Source organism: Chiloscyllium punctatum, chromosome 7, assembly GCF_047496795.1.
Source record: "Chiloscyllium punctatum isolate Juve2018m chromosome 7, sChiPun1.3, whole genome shotgun sequence".
NCBI lineage: Eukaryota > Metazoa > Chordata > Chondrichthyes > Orectolobiformes > Hemiscylliidae > Chiloscyllium > Chiloscyllium punctatum.
The window spans coordinates 59388315-59404865 of NC_092745.1; the positions used below are offsets into that span (position 1 = coordinate 59388315).

The 16551-nt window shown below is 37.6% G+C and overlaps 1 protein-coding gene across 2 annotated transcripts; it reads right to left on the reverse strand.

Annotated features, from left to right (window-relative positions):
- Nucleotides 1-1875: 1875 nt before the first annotated feature.
- Nucleotides 1876-15634, reverse strand: LOC140479690 (E-selectin-like). 2 transcript variants are annotated; one of them, XM_072573705.1, is made up of 13 exons: nt 15566-15634; nt 14231-14331; nt 12111-12204; nt 11115-11507; nt 10676-10783; nt 9211-9396; nt 8902-9087; nt 8145-8330; nt 7558-7743; nt 6400-6501; nt 4587-4614; nt 3708-3778; nt 1876-3513 (listed from the first exon to the last, which is right to left on the reverse strand). In XM_072573705.1, exons 2-12 carry the CDS (start codon nt 14231-14233, stop codon nt 3724-3726), a joined length of 1527 nt encoding a protein of 508 aa, XP_072429806.1. In that variant the 5' UTR covers nt 14234-14331; nt 15566-15634; the 3' UTR covers nt 1876-3513; nt 3708-3723. The 2 variants fall into 2 exon arrangements, with proteins under 2 accessions (XP_072429806.1, XP_072429805.1); XM_072573704.1 differs by lacking the exon at nt 15566-15634 and having other exon boundaries at nt 14231-14387.
- Between the last annotated feature and the right edge of the window lie 917 nt (nt 15635-16551).

Below are 16551 nucleotides of genomic sequence, written 5' to 3' on the forward strand. Positions count from 1 at the left end.
TACCTCCCTTTCTTAAATAAAAGGGTAACATTATTTACCTCCTAATCTGTAGAAACTGTTTCAGAGTCAATAGAATCTTGAAAGATGAAGACCAATGCATTCATTATTTCCAGGACCACTTCCCTAAATACCCTGGGATGCAAATTTTCAGGCCCTGGAGATTTATCAGCCTTCAGTCTTTCAATTTCCCCAACACCACTTCCCTGCTAATACTGATTTCTTTCAGTTTCTCCTTCTCACTAATCCTTGTGTTCTGCAACATTTTTGGTATGTTAACTCCAATGAAGAGTTAGCTAGACTTGAAATGTTATCTTGCTCCCTTCTCACAGATGTTGCCTGACCTGCTGTGAATTCTACCATTTTCTTTGCTTTCAGTATACATTCAGCTGGTCAGCCATTTCTTCGTTTCCCATTATAATTCCCCCAGTTTCTGGTTGTAAGGGACCTACATTTGTATTCACCAATCTTTTTCTCTTCTTATACTTGTGGGAACTTTTCCAGTCAGTTTTTATGTTCTCCGCAAGCTTACTGTCATACTTGCATTTTCAATTTCTTAATCAATTCCTGTGAGAAAACTCCACAAGGAAACAAGACCTGACAATTCAGCTTGCCTCTTGCTCTGAAAGATCTTCATGTTGGAAGCCAGGCATCAACAGCTCAGGGCCCATTTCATAGGCAGCAGCTACATATACCCCAAATCCGTGATATTGGCTTTCGACATGTGCCAGGCTCTAAGAACCCTTAGAGCACATCCCTGATCCACTTGCAGGACACTTCTGCACTTCAAAGCTGTACCTCAGGCTGCATTAGCAACACTCATTGTAAAGCTGGAGCAAGGGCATTGTGTGCTCAGGGGCACACATTCAGTTCATAGACTAAATCAAGCTGCATCTCAGGCTCTTTGTTCACTGTCATTGCTGTTGCTCAATGTCACCCCCACCTGGATGCTCACTGCATTTCTGTCCTGCACTGCATTGCCCTTATTTAAGTTTAGGACACTGGTTTGAGACCTAAGTAGCCCTCCCTCAAACTGAATTTGGAATTCGACCACATTATGATTGCTCGCCCCAAGAGGATTCTTAACTATGAGATCTTTTATTAATCCCTCATCATAACATATTTAATATAGCCTGTTCTTTGGTACCGCTCTAAAGAAAACTCTGATACACTGAACATATTTGCCTTCCATCTTACTTTTGTCCATTTGATAGGTGCAGTCGATATGCTGATTAAAGTCACCTATGACAGTCCTTCTTGCATATCTCCAGTATTTCTGACTTCATAAATATCAGTGATATAAGTGCAATAGATGATGATGTGGAATCAGTTTTGGTGGAAATAAGAATAGCAAGGGGTAGAAGACATGGGTGGGAGTTGTCTATAGGTCTCTGAAGAGTTGTCACATCATAGGAGAAACTATAACTAAGCAATCAAAACATTTTCTCTCAAGACAATAACATTGCAAAAGCAAAATATGTGGCTGCCTGAAATCTGAAACAAACACAGGGAAATGTTGAAAAGATTCAGCCAGTCTGGCAGCAACTGTAGAGAGAAATAAAGTTAACGTTTTGAGTCTGGTTTGACTCCCCTTCACAACAGAGTTACTCCAGTATTCTCTGTGTTTGTTGCCTTGAGACAATCTAGTCAACTGATCTGATTGTTGTGTTGGGTTAGGCATAATCATTAATAATAGGCAAGGTATTAATCTCATGGCTAAAAACAGGAAATAAAGATCCTGATAAATGGACTGTTCAGTGTCCACACTGTAGGAAACTAAGAAAGCTATTGACAGCACAATCAGTTTATGACCAATCTTTTATTAGAATTGTATGTACAAAGGTCAACCAAGAAATTAATCAACAACAGATATACAAATAAATTATATAATATACATGTACAATTATGTTAATTTATTAACATGGACATCTTGAAAATATATTAGAAACATCTTAAACACTTTCCTCTTTCATACTTTCTGGTGAGCACCATGTAAAATGCATTATGTTATGGTCAATTTATTTGTTCTGTAATTTTCACACAAGGTTACTTCATAATTAGCTTTTAGATTGAGAAGGACGAACTTGGTGCATTAATGGATTATCCAATTTCTATCAGATCTCCAAAACAAAAATGCATTTGAACAACTCATGAATTGCAAGTGAGATATAGCTCTATGTTAACAGATCATAGTAACATCATGTCATACACAGGTATAGAGCCATATAGATAACAGAAAGTCACAATGGAAATCATGCTGCAACTGCAGTTTGCCTGATGAGATGATGGTACAAATCTAACATTCACCTTTCATACACTATCTCAGCCATAGGGAGTAATTAAATAAACCAATAATAAATAAAAATGTGAACACAAATGTGGAACCAACATATACAGATACGGAGAGTGGATAAAACGTACAGAATAATACGATACATTCAGTGTTCATTGTGAATATTCACTTTGATTCTTAAAAGAATCATTTAGGTTGTTTATACTATCATATCTGATAAATGTCATTCTTCAATTTATTGGCAGTAAGGGGCTTGACTATTTTACTATCCAGTTTGTTGTTCTCAATATTACCTTCTTTATTATTAATAATTAAATCCTTCTTTCCGCGAGTGTTGTAACCAATTAATTTTGAAACCGAATTTTAGGTCTATTGAAGATAGCTTTTATAAATCTTAAAATATGATGTAATGGACTTAAAGCATCAATTCAGACGTTAGGAAGCAATGTGCTCACAAAGTTCTGACTTTGGGAGTTCTATCAGAGCAAACCACTGGGCAGAGATTTGGAACGAAGGAAAATAAAATGGGGAACTAATCTGAGACTTGAAACAGATGCTAAGGAGCAGGTCTGGATAAAGGCTGGTTTAGTGCCTTCATTGAAAGCATTGTGTGATGTAAACGGCAATCTGGAATGTTTGCTTGTGTTACTAGTGATAGCTGTTTCTACACATGACAACTCAGCATATCCTTTAGTGTATTTGTATTTTCTATACCAGTGACCGAAGCCTTCGGTAATGCACATATTCTACGCAGTAAACAAACTGTGCAAAATCATAGCAGAATGTAATCTATTCTGACAATTTATCACTGATCTAACAAAGAACTAGATACCAATCATCGGACTACCGTCTCCTTTAAGTGGAAGTGCTTCATTTTTAAACTGTCCATTGTCATCACATCTCTAGTTAGCCTTTGTAATGAGTGAAAAGTTTATCATTAATGTATAGGTACAGGCTTTCATTTAATCCTGTGATTGTAAACACACATCACAAGTATGGGAAACTTTACATGATGAATTGGGTAGTAAAGTTTAGTGCCTTATCATTTACATTTGTAATTCTGACAGATGGAACATTGCTGTCAATTAAATGAACTGAATTCTGATGGAAGAGGAGATCCACCTGTTCATGAATGGTACCAAGGTCTTGCAACGTTGAAGCTGCAAAATGAACGATCTTGAAAATTCTTGTTTTTCTCTTGTTTACAAAAAACTGTCAAAGACCTATATTAAGAAATGAACACATAGTTAGATACCTTTAGCATTCTGCCCAAATAGCTGTGTACTTACAATCTAAAGAAGAAATCAGCTTTAAGTTAATCAGAAACTACTAAGGATTGCAATGTAGCGATCTCATTATTCACATCAGAGAACTCTAATATTGGTTCATGTTGATCAGTTAAGCATAGATCTCTTACCTCAACACATGCTGCCCTACACCTCCTCATATGCTGTGTAAGTTTCTCTAGGTAAATTCTGTTTTTCATTGCTGTGAAAAGGAGGCAATGTCTTAATTAGCAGTCATATTGAATTTACTTGTTCATTAATAAGTTTCAAAATGAAGTTGCCCCCCTCCCATTGCCCCAATAGTGCTGACTGTTTCATAGTTATTAACCACCAACATTAACCTGTGAGCCTAGATACCACATTTCAGTGAAATATATCATGCAGACAATCTCAGCCATGTGCAACCCTCGAGGTGACATGCCTTTCCATGGTTAACGACAGTGATTTTAACCAATTTGGATTCTTTGGTTTTGTTTCATCTATAGCTTAAAAATGTGTTGCCGGAAAAGCGCAGCAGGTCAGGCAGCATCAAAGGAGCAGGAGAATCGACGTTTCGGGCGTAAGCCCTTCTTCAGGAATGAGGAAGGGCTTATGCCCGAAACGTCGATTCTCCTGCCCCTTGGATGCAGCCTGACCTGCTGCGCTTTTCCAGCAACACATTTTTCAGCTCTGATCTCCAGCATCTGCAGTCCTCACTTTCTCCCAGTTTGTTTCATCTATCTCTGCATTTTTCCAGCTAAGAGCAGTTAATTCAGAGCAAACTCAGTGACACCAGTACTTTCCTAGTTTATAAGGCTCAAATTATATATTGGATGTTGTGAATAGTGACTGAGATGTCAGGGTATATATTCACTTTAATGTACAAAGCCAGTTCATATTGTTTCAGTAAATACAATCCTAGCATCTCTCGCACTGAGTTTACATAAAACCATGCAGAAGAGATAACATTTAAAAATATTCATGTGGCATCTCGCTTCTAAAAAAGCTGATTTAAAAAATGCAAGTTTTACCTTAAAAGTGAAAACTTCTCTGCTTGTGCTAGAAGGGAGAGAGAGAAATAAAATCAATTGAGTTTGTTTTCCCTCAAAACAGAATATCCAAGCTGAGCATTATGTTTACCTAACAACATTGTGCTATTGAGAGTTGAATATTTAAATAAACTGTCTTCAAAATAAATTACAAGCAATTCTGGATCACAATTAAACTTGTTGTAATTGTGGCAAATGGCTTATTGCAGCATAGGATCTATTATCAGAAGGAGATTTTTGAAAATCACTATTTTCACAATTTCTCCTACATTGTGGTACTTCACACCAAACTGCACTACAAACAGTATGGGTACAAATTTGCACTGAGGTCACAGGGTTTTACTACAGAGCCAGATCATTTTCAAAATGATAAAGTCCTCACTAGAAAGAGGCAAATTCTCATCTGCATTTAAATCTACAGCAAACAAAAGTAATTAATGTGAGTTAGCATCATCCCAGGCAGACACTAATTCCCTGAAGCAGTTCTCTCAAGGAGAACTGTATGTAAATTCACATTTCCACAAGCCCACAGTGTTCTGACTTATATGGACAGGAAAATCAGTGCATTAGGATGGAATATGTTACCAAAGAACACACCCAGCATCACAATTGAGCACTTCCAAAATCAGATTGAGGCAACAAAAAAAAAGAGGGAAACTTTCTCCAGTACATCTACATGCGCTATCTTGTCTTTACTTTGCCAACTATTGATAAGGCTTCGCTCATTGAGCTGGCTAATTTAAGCCATAGTATGGACAGTTTTGATTTGTGGACCATTCTCAATAGTTAGGTTCTACAGAAAATGACTGTCATATTATGCATTTTAGCTGGATTCAGGCCCTGGACCTGGAAAAATATGTTGTCCACACCTCCCTTTTTCATTATTTTGTTAATTTCTAATTTTGCTTTTGACCAATGTAACATTTACTGTTCATAGTATTTTTTTAATCTGAGGAAAGACTCCACCCATAAAACAGGAAACCCTTGATGTTTATCAACACAACACCGAGCAAGAGGTGTTGGTAAGCACTTCATAACTTCTAATAGATTTCTTATTTCCAGATTGCTTGTAATAAGCTAGATAAGTGTTGGAATCACACTTCATGGTCATATCAATAAACATAAACTACATCCACATCATTGTGGAAAATTTATCTGTCTGGAATTTTAATAAAGGTGTAAATTTAATGAGTTATATGGCAAACAAGCCATTTTTTAATAAACATGTTGACATGTTCATTATTAGAATCACAGAATGATTTCAATCTCTGTTCTTTGTATTCTTATACCTTAGGATTTATTTAAGTTGCTACATTTTTGCCCATCTTTCACCACTGGATTCCAATCTCTACCTTCCATCTTGGTAAAATACACAGCGTCAAACAATTGTATTTAACAATCTAGTTGAGGGCAACAGCAGACTGAGATTTGTGTTTAAGGGGAACAAAGTTAAATGGTAAAGAAACCCAGTGGATAGCTAATACTTTCAAATAGACATAAAGGCAATAAATGACAAGGCAATAGGAACAATATGTATGATAGAGAGAGAGAGACAGAGAGAGACAGAGAGAGAGAGAGAGTGTATGTACATGCACGTGTATCTGTATGTGTGTGAAATAATATACTGTACACATCAAGAAGAGGGCAAGCTCGAAAGCTCAGTTCAACCATGACACATCATACAAGAAATAGGCTATCGAAAACACTTTTAATAAACGTCAAAGAATTGAAGTCTGAACAAAAGAGTATACAGGAAACTGTAACCATAGAAAATGATTGCCTGAAGCATATTTACCTTTCTTTTTGAGCTGTCTTGCTATCCAGGCTATCAATGTCAAAGCAGAGATACCAGATGCAGTAACCGATGCAGTTAAAATAGATATATATGGAGCATTATCTGTGGACAGATGGAAAACTAACATTTTACAACATTTCATGTATGAGTTAACTTGAATTGAAATCTATATACAGAATGAATATTACAATCCGAGCACAGTTATAATGATTTTGCATTAAATTATGCAGATAACATGAATATGACTTGACACTCCACTTTCAAAGGTGTGTTTTGTGTTTAGATCTCTTTTACACTAAAACAATTAAATTTAACAATGGGCTCGACAATTGGTGATTAGTGCTGATCATTCTGTAGTTGTTCTGTACTCCAGTCTACCTAACCCTCAGAACTTGAACCTTCAGCACAGATGATGTAACTTCTTGAGCTGTAAACACAATCTCCAAGCGGGCTGAGAACAATCAATGAATCATTGTATGGGAACCTATAGAGTTGTACATTTTCCAGTTGTACGCAAACCAAAGTGCTCTTTCTACTGTCATTTACTCTGCTCTTCTTCACAATTCCAATTTTTTTCATGCACCATTTTCTTATCACTGTGAACTAATAGATCCAATCATTCTTTCATGACATTTCACCTTGTTAAGCCCCTGTGCCTGTGATTTTCCCATTTAACATCTTGCCATTTTTGCTTTTTCTCCCTTTCTCTGCAACATGTCACCAGGACTGTCCATTCCAATGTTAATAATTTATTGCTTGACAGGCCAATTTAGTTCAATTTAGCTTTGTTACAGAAAACCTTCGAAAAGGAAGGTTTATTTTGATAATTTAACAACTTTAATTAGTCATTAACAAATATAGCAACCTGTCAGGGTCATTGATTTTGAACTATCTGCTACACTCCCTAGGGCCCATATACTGACATAAATGTACCTTTCCAACATACAGCTTTCAGTTTCAAGGTTTACAATTACTCAGCTTAGCATGTTCTCTAGTGGGAAAGCTGACAGAATTACAGTAAGTAAACAAGTTAATTCATGATTGTCTTAACGTTAATCTCAGCTTCTCTTGTCTTTCTCTAACAAAATATATGTTGAAAATTCTCATGCTCTATTCAACAGTTTTCCCTTTAGAACATTCAATGCTATTTGCTCTCACCTTCACAGCTGGGAATCGGTGCTGACCATTCTCCTGATGCTCCACACTCCAGTCTGTCTGATCCTTGGAGCCCAAACCCTTCAGCACAGCTGAAGTCACATGTTGAGTTGTAACTGAATGCTCCAACAGGATGAGAACAGTTCATTTTTGCTTGTCTGGGAGTCACCAGAGTTCTGCATTTCACAACTGAAACAAGATCAAAACAATGCAAGTTAACACATATACATGGCAAAAGCTCCAAAAATGAATGTAATTCATATTTAGTATATTTAGTCAATAAGCAATTCACGAGTTCCTATTAACATTCCTTGGAAAATTGGGGGATGTAACATCCCATGTGCTTTCATCTGGAGTGAAGATGTTGAGGTTGAGAATAGACAGTCACTGGAAAAGGTGCAGAAATGGGGCAACAACAGCAGGTGAAACATCAGGAAAAGGCAGACCAGGCAGACATGGACTGTATGCTGGAGAGGACAGACAGTAACATGCAGAAATGGAGACTGATTCCTGTAGCTATTTGTCACCCGTGGCTACACATGGATGGATGGATGGATGGATGGATTTCTGAGTATAGGTTCACGTGTTACCTTCACAGCTGGGAATCGGTGCTGACCATTCTCCTGATGCTCCACACTCCAGTCTGACTGATCCTCGGAGCCCAAACCCTTCAGCACAGCTGAAGGCACATGTTGAGTTGTAACTGAAATCTCCGATGGGATGAGAGCATTCCTTGAATCCATGTGTGGGAACTTCTAGAGCTGCACATTTTTTAGCTGTAATAAAAAAAAGCGATGCTTATTGTAATGTGTCTTCATGACAGGTGTGAATTCTCAGCTGGGATTGAATGAGGAGTTGGTGGCCCCACTGAGGGACGAGAACATCAGGAACATGCCTGCCTCTGTTATCCCTGAAGCCTGGTGCTCTGGTTAGGTACAGGATTGTTGTTCCCATCACTGTTTCAGAGCGAGCTCGCATTATTAACCATTCCCATTTCCTTGATGTACTTCTTTCCTGGCACTATCAACCAATGAATCCAATCATTTTTTTCAAACATTTCATCCTGTAAATCTCTCTTCTCTATTTTCTCATTTTATAGCTTACACTTATTTTTTTACAGTTCTACTCAGTTCAGTTTAGCTCTGGTACAGGGAAGGCAGTTATAAATTAAATTAACCTATTTTCTGGGGAGAAATTATACAGGAGTAAATTAACCAAATAATTAAGTCTTCATGATCTTTCAGTGTCATTCTTGGCTTCCCTTGTCTTTACATAATATCTCTTGAAACTTTGAGCTTTCTGGTAAACAATTTTCCTTTTTTATGTTTAGGGTTGATTTGCTCTCACCTTCACAGCTGGGAATCGATGCTGACCATTCTCCTGATGCGCCACACTCCAGTCTGTCTGATCCTTGGAGCTCAAACCCTTCAGCACAGCTGAAGTCACATGTTGAGTTGTAACTGAAATCTCGAATGGGATGCGAGCACTTCTTAAATCCTTGCTCGTGTACCTCAGGCTCTCCACATCTCTGAACTAAAACGTATAAATTATGAGCTTGAATAAAAGCTGAAAAACCTTAATCGATAATAGTTCATCATGTCTTCAACTTTTCTAAATATGTTTCTGAATGTTTTCTCTCTAGGGCTAGGCCCATACCTTCACAGTGGGGTGTCATCGCTGTCCACATTCCTGTTGCATTGCACTGGAGCCTCTGTGAGCCCCGCAGTGTAAACCCTGCAGCACAGTGGAAGTCACACGTCGAGCTGTATCTGAAGTTTCCATTAGGATGCGTGCAGCTCATCGTCGCTTGGTCAGGAACATTGAGGGTGGTACACTGTTCAACTGCACAGGGGAAATTAGAATAACTCATTGTAATTTTTATCTGTATATTTGTGTAATATTCATTTTATGAAGCTAGAGCAAAGGACCACTGGTTTAAATCTTCATAAGTCTAATATAGGACTGATATTCAGATGCTATTTGTAACACGGAATAATGAATATGTGAAATGGTTTGCCAGGCAGAGTTGCAGAAAACAGAATTCGGGGAATTATTTCAGTATTAATTGTGTTGCAAAACTGGGAGAAGGTATTTTTGGGATTTTCTGGATAGATGCAATACATTTCCAAACTTTATTACGTATTGTTATTCACTGCTCAAGTGAAGGAACATTAGATTAGATTAGATTACTTACAGTGTGGAAACAGGCCCTTCAGCCCAACAAGTCCACACTGACCCTCCAAAGAGTAATCCAACCCGACCCATTCCCCTACATTTACCCCTTCACCTAACACTACTTAGCATGGCCAATTCAGCTTAGCTTATCTAAGCTTGCATTAGACCTTGAAGCTGATGAACTGGGTAGGGTAGGGAAGTTTTGAGATGTGACTGATCAGCCTGACCTTGTTTTTGCTCATTCCCACATACTCTTGCAAGAGCCTCAGACATAGAGTGAAATGAGACTGCCCCACAAGAGGGTTTTGGATTAACAAATGAAGACTGATCATTTGGCGGGAAATAGTGAAAAGGACTGACATTAACCACATAACAATATCCATTACTAAGTTAAATGTTAACAAGAAGAGGAAAAGTTTACACAGGCAAAAATAAAACTGGTATAGGGAAACAGCCTATAATTCAGATTATCGATGGATAGAGAAAGAGGATTCTATATGTACCATAAATGCTTAGAGTCATAAAATCCTGACAGTGTGGAAAGAGAACATTCAAGTCTACACTGATCCTCCAAATAGCTTTCCACCAATCTCCGTAACCCTGCTTTTCCCATGGTTAACCCACTTAGCCTGCACATCCCTGGACACGATGGGTAATTTAGCATGGCCAATCCACCTGACCTGCACATCCTTGGGCACAATGGATAATTTAGCATGGCCAATCCGCCCTAATCTGCAGATCTTTGGACTGTGGGCAGAAACCAGAATGCCCAGAGAAAACCCACGCAGACACAGGGAGTACATGCGAACTCCTCACAGACAGTTACCCAAGGCTGGAATTGAACCCAGGACCCTGGCAGCAGGGCTAACCACTGAGCTACCATGTCTTGGATATGTTGTTTTATACAAGCTATTTTATTCACTCTGTAAAGGTAATATATCCTTACCATATTCACAGTCTCGTCCATAGTATCCATCGTTACATATACATGTGTAATTGTTGATTTCCTCCACACATTGTCCATGAGCACTACATGAAGTAGGAGTGCATGAAGCTGAAAAAGCAATTCAGAAATCCATGCATATTACTCACTGTTATATACAAATGTAAGCACAATTTAACTTCTTTAGAGTCAGTGCAATTCAATTGTGACATTGTTATAATGGACAGCTTTAAACAATTTCATTTTATCAGATATACATGCTAAGTACAAAATATGTTGGTCCATGCAAAATATAAATTGAGATTAACTTAATGCTTAACCTCATGACTAAAGATAATATACATTTATTCTGTTTTAGTTAGAGAGGGCACTTGAAAGATTAGCATGATCATCATGGTGACACAGGGCAGTGTTTAAGATAATCTTTGGTCATTCTCCTTACCTTCATAACACAGAGGTCTTTTCCTGCTTTTGCAGTTGATATCATTCCATTTCCCAGCATCAGCAGATCTTTTTATATATATTTCTACACAGTCTTCATTGCCATTTTCTCCTTTGTTATTTGGCTCACCAAAAGCCCAGTTCTCTGCTTCTTTGGTGAGAGTTTTATTTGTACCAACCCATGTCCAACTGCCATTTACTTTTCTAATTCCAATCCAGTAGTAAGATTTTGAAAAAGGTAGGATTTTATTCAAATACTCAATTTCTTTTGCATTCTGGATTGCAACTAGATCTGTGTATTTTTGTTGGCAGTAGATTCTTGCATTGTCCCAGGGCATATTTTCTTCAATAGTTTCATAGGTCCAGCCATGGATTCTCTCTAGAAGCATTAGTTCTGTTAAGATAAATGATGCAGTTCTGATAAATGATGCAGGCAAGTATTCTTTCCATGACTTGAATCAATTTGTTTCCCTACTTCCATGTTTTGTTTTGCACTAAATGTTTCATTTGTTATCTCTTGTGGATATGTTAGGAAATGGAACTCTTTCATACTTCTGGCTCTAATGTCAAAACTGAGCATTCTCAACTCAGGAGGAAGGAAGAGTTCCTTTGCCTGTACCCCTGTTCCAGGGATGAATTTCATCTGTGTCAATCTGATACTTTTTGCATTTCCTATAAAATCGTTCAGTTTTCTTTTCTCAGTAAGGTTATTGTTAGCACCAATTAGTGCAGAATTAAATTACATTTTGGTGCATACCTATTAGAAATGAGACCTGAATAGCCACCAGATAGAGGATCCTGAACAAGAATTCCAAATGTGAAAACTCAGTATCTAACATTATAAACTATCAAGCTCATGTAAGTTTCTGGTTTGCTCGCTTTTCTTGCATTTCAAGAACATTCATCTCAACGCAAGACAGTGCATGGAGTATGATAGGTATCACCGGTATCAAAAAAAGGTAGTTAAAATTTGAATTTTACAATGCTCATATCTTACCAAGGATGACGATGGTGAAGACCCACAGTTGACTTCCACTCTTCTGAGTCAATGGAGATCGTTGGTTTACCTTATTTGCCATTTTGCTGTTGGCCTACATAGAATAAGCTCTGGTTAATAATTTTCAAAGTAGAATTGATTGGGTATGTAAAATTCAGAATAAATATGGTAATATTGAAGTTCTACTTCTCATTATATTTTCTATTTTAAATAAGAAACCTGTAGCACTCATTGGTCAATACATTAAAAAGATGAGGATTGATGTTATGCTGTGCAAGTCATTGCATTTCACAGGCTAAGTTTCCATCAAATACCCAAGGAAATCTCATCCACGTACATTAAACAACTGTACACTTAATACTGAAATACCAAACTATAATTTCTCCTGCAGCATAACTGTGTGGGCTTGATACATTCATTTCAATTCATAATGGTACCAGCCTGTATATTGAAACAGTCTTCACTTGTGATGGATGAATATAGCTATCTCCACTGTATCTCCACTTATTAGAAATGCAGTTGTTACATTCTTCCTATGAAGAATAACAATGTCATCGTCACAACCAATGTGAAATATCAGAAGTGTTTACTCACAGAATTTTTGAATTTCATTTTGAATTTCATCAGAAACAGATTGCCCCATCAGCTATCTGTTGACAATACAATTTAACTAGTGTCTGGCTATGGGATAGTGACGTTGGTGCACATGTATAGAGCTCCAATTTTCCTAAGTCAGCCATGGGCATATACTGACTTCATAACTTGAATATCTAGTTCCACATCACTCTAAGGAGATACCAATCTCTTATCAGTGTCTGTGCTCAGACTATTATCATATCAAGAGAAGCTGTAACATAATAGAGGATTAGCCAGAATGGACCTTCTGGAGAGCCAACATTTATTTGTTACAAGCATGTTCTTTGTGGCTGGTCATTTTTCTACAGTGTGCATAGGTATAAATTACTAATAGATCCTGAAAATATTTATAAACATGTGATTAACAAGGAGAGAGGGATCAATTACATTGTAGGAAAATAACAATTTTGTAAAAGGTTGGCGGAAGAGTTTGTCAGCACTATTTTGTTACAATATTCAGGGTCAAAAACACTGGGAAATAAACTTGAACAAGCAATTTGCAACAAGTTTGCTCTCAGTTTTCTGAGATTGCTTATCTTCAGAACCTGGTTTAGCTGTTTGGTGTCAGCTGATTTGTACCAGCCTGTCTAGTGCAGGTTGGAAACAGATCATCTGTTACCCTCTCTAAAGTATACAACGTCTGACCAGTTTGTTGAGATCACTGTAACCATCCTTCCTCCTGAAGGAAATTGTTTTGTTTCAGTTCAATGAAAACACAGAATCTTTTTCTTAATCTCAGATATCCTATTTTGACAGACAGTGAAATTAACACCACAGCTTGAATATAATTTAAATCCAAAGACCACCAATTATTAAGAAATCCATGCATTACAGTTTCATTATTTTTGCACCGATCATTATACTTTCTTGGGATTATTTACCTCTCCTATACATGTGCCCAACTTCTAATGGGGAATAGTCCAGAAGATAGATTGGAAACATTTTAAATATTTTAGGTTTAGAGATGGGTCTTTTTTTTACCCAAACAGTACAAATTTTGCATCAAGTCGCAGTATAGTTTGAAGCCTGAACATTTTGATTTAAATGCTTCCTGACCCAGTGATAAATTCCTGACTGGTTTTACACTGATAGACAATAAAGATAGCTTTTCTCTTCCTTCCTTTAGTTCCCATTAGCTGATCTAATTTGGGGCTCAGGCTAGGGACCACAAAGATCTTCAACACTTGGCTCAGGAGAGGACAAATTTGCCAGAGAATCCCGGTCTAGATTGCTATCCAATAGCATCAACTGGATAATACTTTGTTTTGTCACTGGATGACAAGACAATTTGACCTCAACTGTGATAACCTTGACATTGATTATTTTGTTTGGGGCAATGTGTGAAGTGTGACTATAGGACCACACTTCAGAGACAAAGGCAGGAGAAAAGAACTTTGAAACAAACAATAAAATAAAATTTGATAAAACTATTCAAAGAATTTGGATGTAGTAAAGCACATAGCCTTAGTTGTATTCTGGCTTACCATGACAGATTTGGACTGAGATCACTGCCTTTGATCCTGGTGCTCGGCAAATGTTCAGTTGAAGTTCGGCTGATTTTCAGTGAAGGTTTCTGGCTGTTTATCTGCACAGAAAAGAAGCAATGCCCAAAAGGATTATCTTTGCAGACTGACATGTTCACTGCAGCTGCTAGCTTAACTTTATATCCTTGTTCATGTAAGCAATTACACAACTTCCTGGCTTTCCCAGAAAATTCCCAGTGACGCTGGCTGATTAGAATAAAATCAACGGAACTCCTCTGTGAAATACCCCAAGGTATAAGGACAGACATCAAAGATTTTATCAGTCGCCTATTATGAAACATATACAGCCATCTTTTGTTACCTGTCATTTTCTTATTTTCTGTACAACCTTTCAACAAAATTAGGATTATAACTCAAAGTATTTGGTCATCTGAGCATACTGCAATGGAACCGAATTAAACTTCAAATCTCATAGCCTCTCCAGCACTGTTCCCATTCATTCAGTATACCTGTGTAACATCAGCCATTTCTCCCTGTGGCAACTCTTTACGCCTTTTAAGATCATTAACCAGTTGTTCATCCAGCATTTTCTGAATGACACCACTGATTGTCAAGCCTTGACTGTTTCAGCATTAGACGCAATTTTTAAAAATAAATCATTCTGCTTTTGCACCTCTTTTTAATTAATTTTTAAAAATTTGATTAAAAATGACTCTGAAGTGTGATAAGGAATGCAGTTTGACATTGTTTTGTGTGTGTGTGGGGGGGGGGGAAGTCATAAGAAAGCATGCACTAAAACATTTCATGAAATGAAAAGATAACTTTTTTTGATATTTCTAATCATCCTGTTCAGATATGCTTCAAGAGTTCTGTGAAGCAGTTAGGTCTTGAACCTGGGACACTTAGTTCAAAGGTAGGGACACTACCACGGCATCAAAAGAGCCCCCTTCTTACTCCTTGCATGTTAATTACATTTTAATTGTATGTCAGAGATGGTCATTAACTGGCATCTCACTTGCGTCCCAATTCATGGAAGTAGATTGAAACCGTGTTTATTGAGTAATGAGGTAATGTTTGGAACGTGTATTTTGGTAAATACATGTTTAAAAAATTGTGCAGCCATTGGTTTCTGCTCTCTCCTTTAACACATGGCCATCTGGTGTGTAACAATCCTTGGAAGGAATACATTCAATCTTAACTTTATTATCTGAATTTCCAGTGAACGTTACCAGCTATTCAACCAGGGGGACAAAAATTAAGAGAACTTGGTCTTCGAGCATCCACTGGTCAGATGCGTGTGTCCTTTTCACCTATCCCTGTCACCCATACAATTACCTCCTCTATCCTGTAGACACTGGCTTTTCCTTGGGTGTAGTTCCATTGTGGCAAATACCAATTTTCCATCTTCCCAACGTAGCAATGTTCATATCTAAGTATAAAAGGTGACAGTCAGCTGTTTCTGCAATGGTGGCACCAAAGCTGGGTTTGATCATATCCTGACTGGACGTGTTGGAGTCTGTGGATACCCATCAGGAACCTAGTTCCTGGCCAGGTTTCCGTTTCTCAAATTTCACTATCCTGGCCAGAGATATCCGGACTCTGCACGGGCAAGAAATTGAATCTGGGGATTTTCCTGAGCTGCATGGATTAAGCACAAATTGCGTTTGGCCCTGGGAGGAACCTATAATCTGCTTTTCTTATTCCAGTACGTTGCTATGTGTTAAAACACTTATTGAAAACAAACATTTCCGTTAGTTTGTATGAGTTTTAAGAAAAAAGAAATTCCAGACTGACAGCCAAAAGTGCACTTCATCTCTCCTGACAGTAATTGACGGTATTCCATCAAGGCAGGAAACGTATACTTGTCTAAATAAAGGCTTCTTTGTCCTCTTCCTGTTAGACAGCCTGTCGCTAGTTACAGGCTGAAGAAATTGTTGAACAGAGCTGGGAATTACCTACTTTGATCCTTCTTAAAGTTAATGCAAATCTTGTTCTATTTTTGTTGTTATCACATACTCTGGATGAAAGACAAACACGAACTCCAATCTAATACACGTTGATATTTGTGCATACTCCAGCTTGCTTCTGTATTTATGGAATTCTTCAAAATAAAGTAAATGCATTTCTCCCATTTCATAAATATCTTGTCAGTTCTTGTATTTATGCAGTGTTCAAAGGTCAAGTCAATTTAATTGATACCTCATGTAATGAAAATATTGCAATAGATCTGCACTTCTAGTAGCATCTGTTGGGTGAGAAACAGAGGTACCAAGGCAGATAGATGACCTTCCATCTGAATGTAAGTGTAGTGATTCTAATAA

Bases quoted from the DNA above. Each gene is read 5' to 3' on its own strand.
- LOC140479690 (XM_072573705.1), bottom strand. The intron at 8,331-8,901 runs GTGAGAGCAAAT...TTTTTATTACAG, and splicing joins ATCGATTCCCAGCTGTGAAG to CTAAAAAATGTGCAGCTCTA. The intron at 7,744-8,144 runs GTAACACGTGAA...ATCTTGTTTCAG, and splicing joins ACCGATTCCCAGCTGTGAAG to TTGTGAAATGCAGAACTCTG.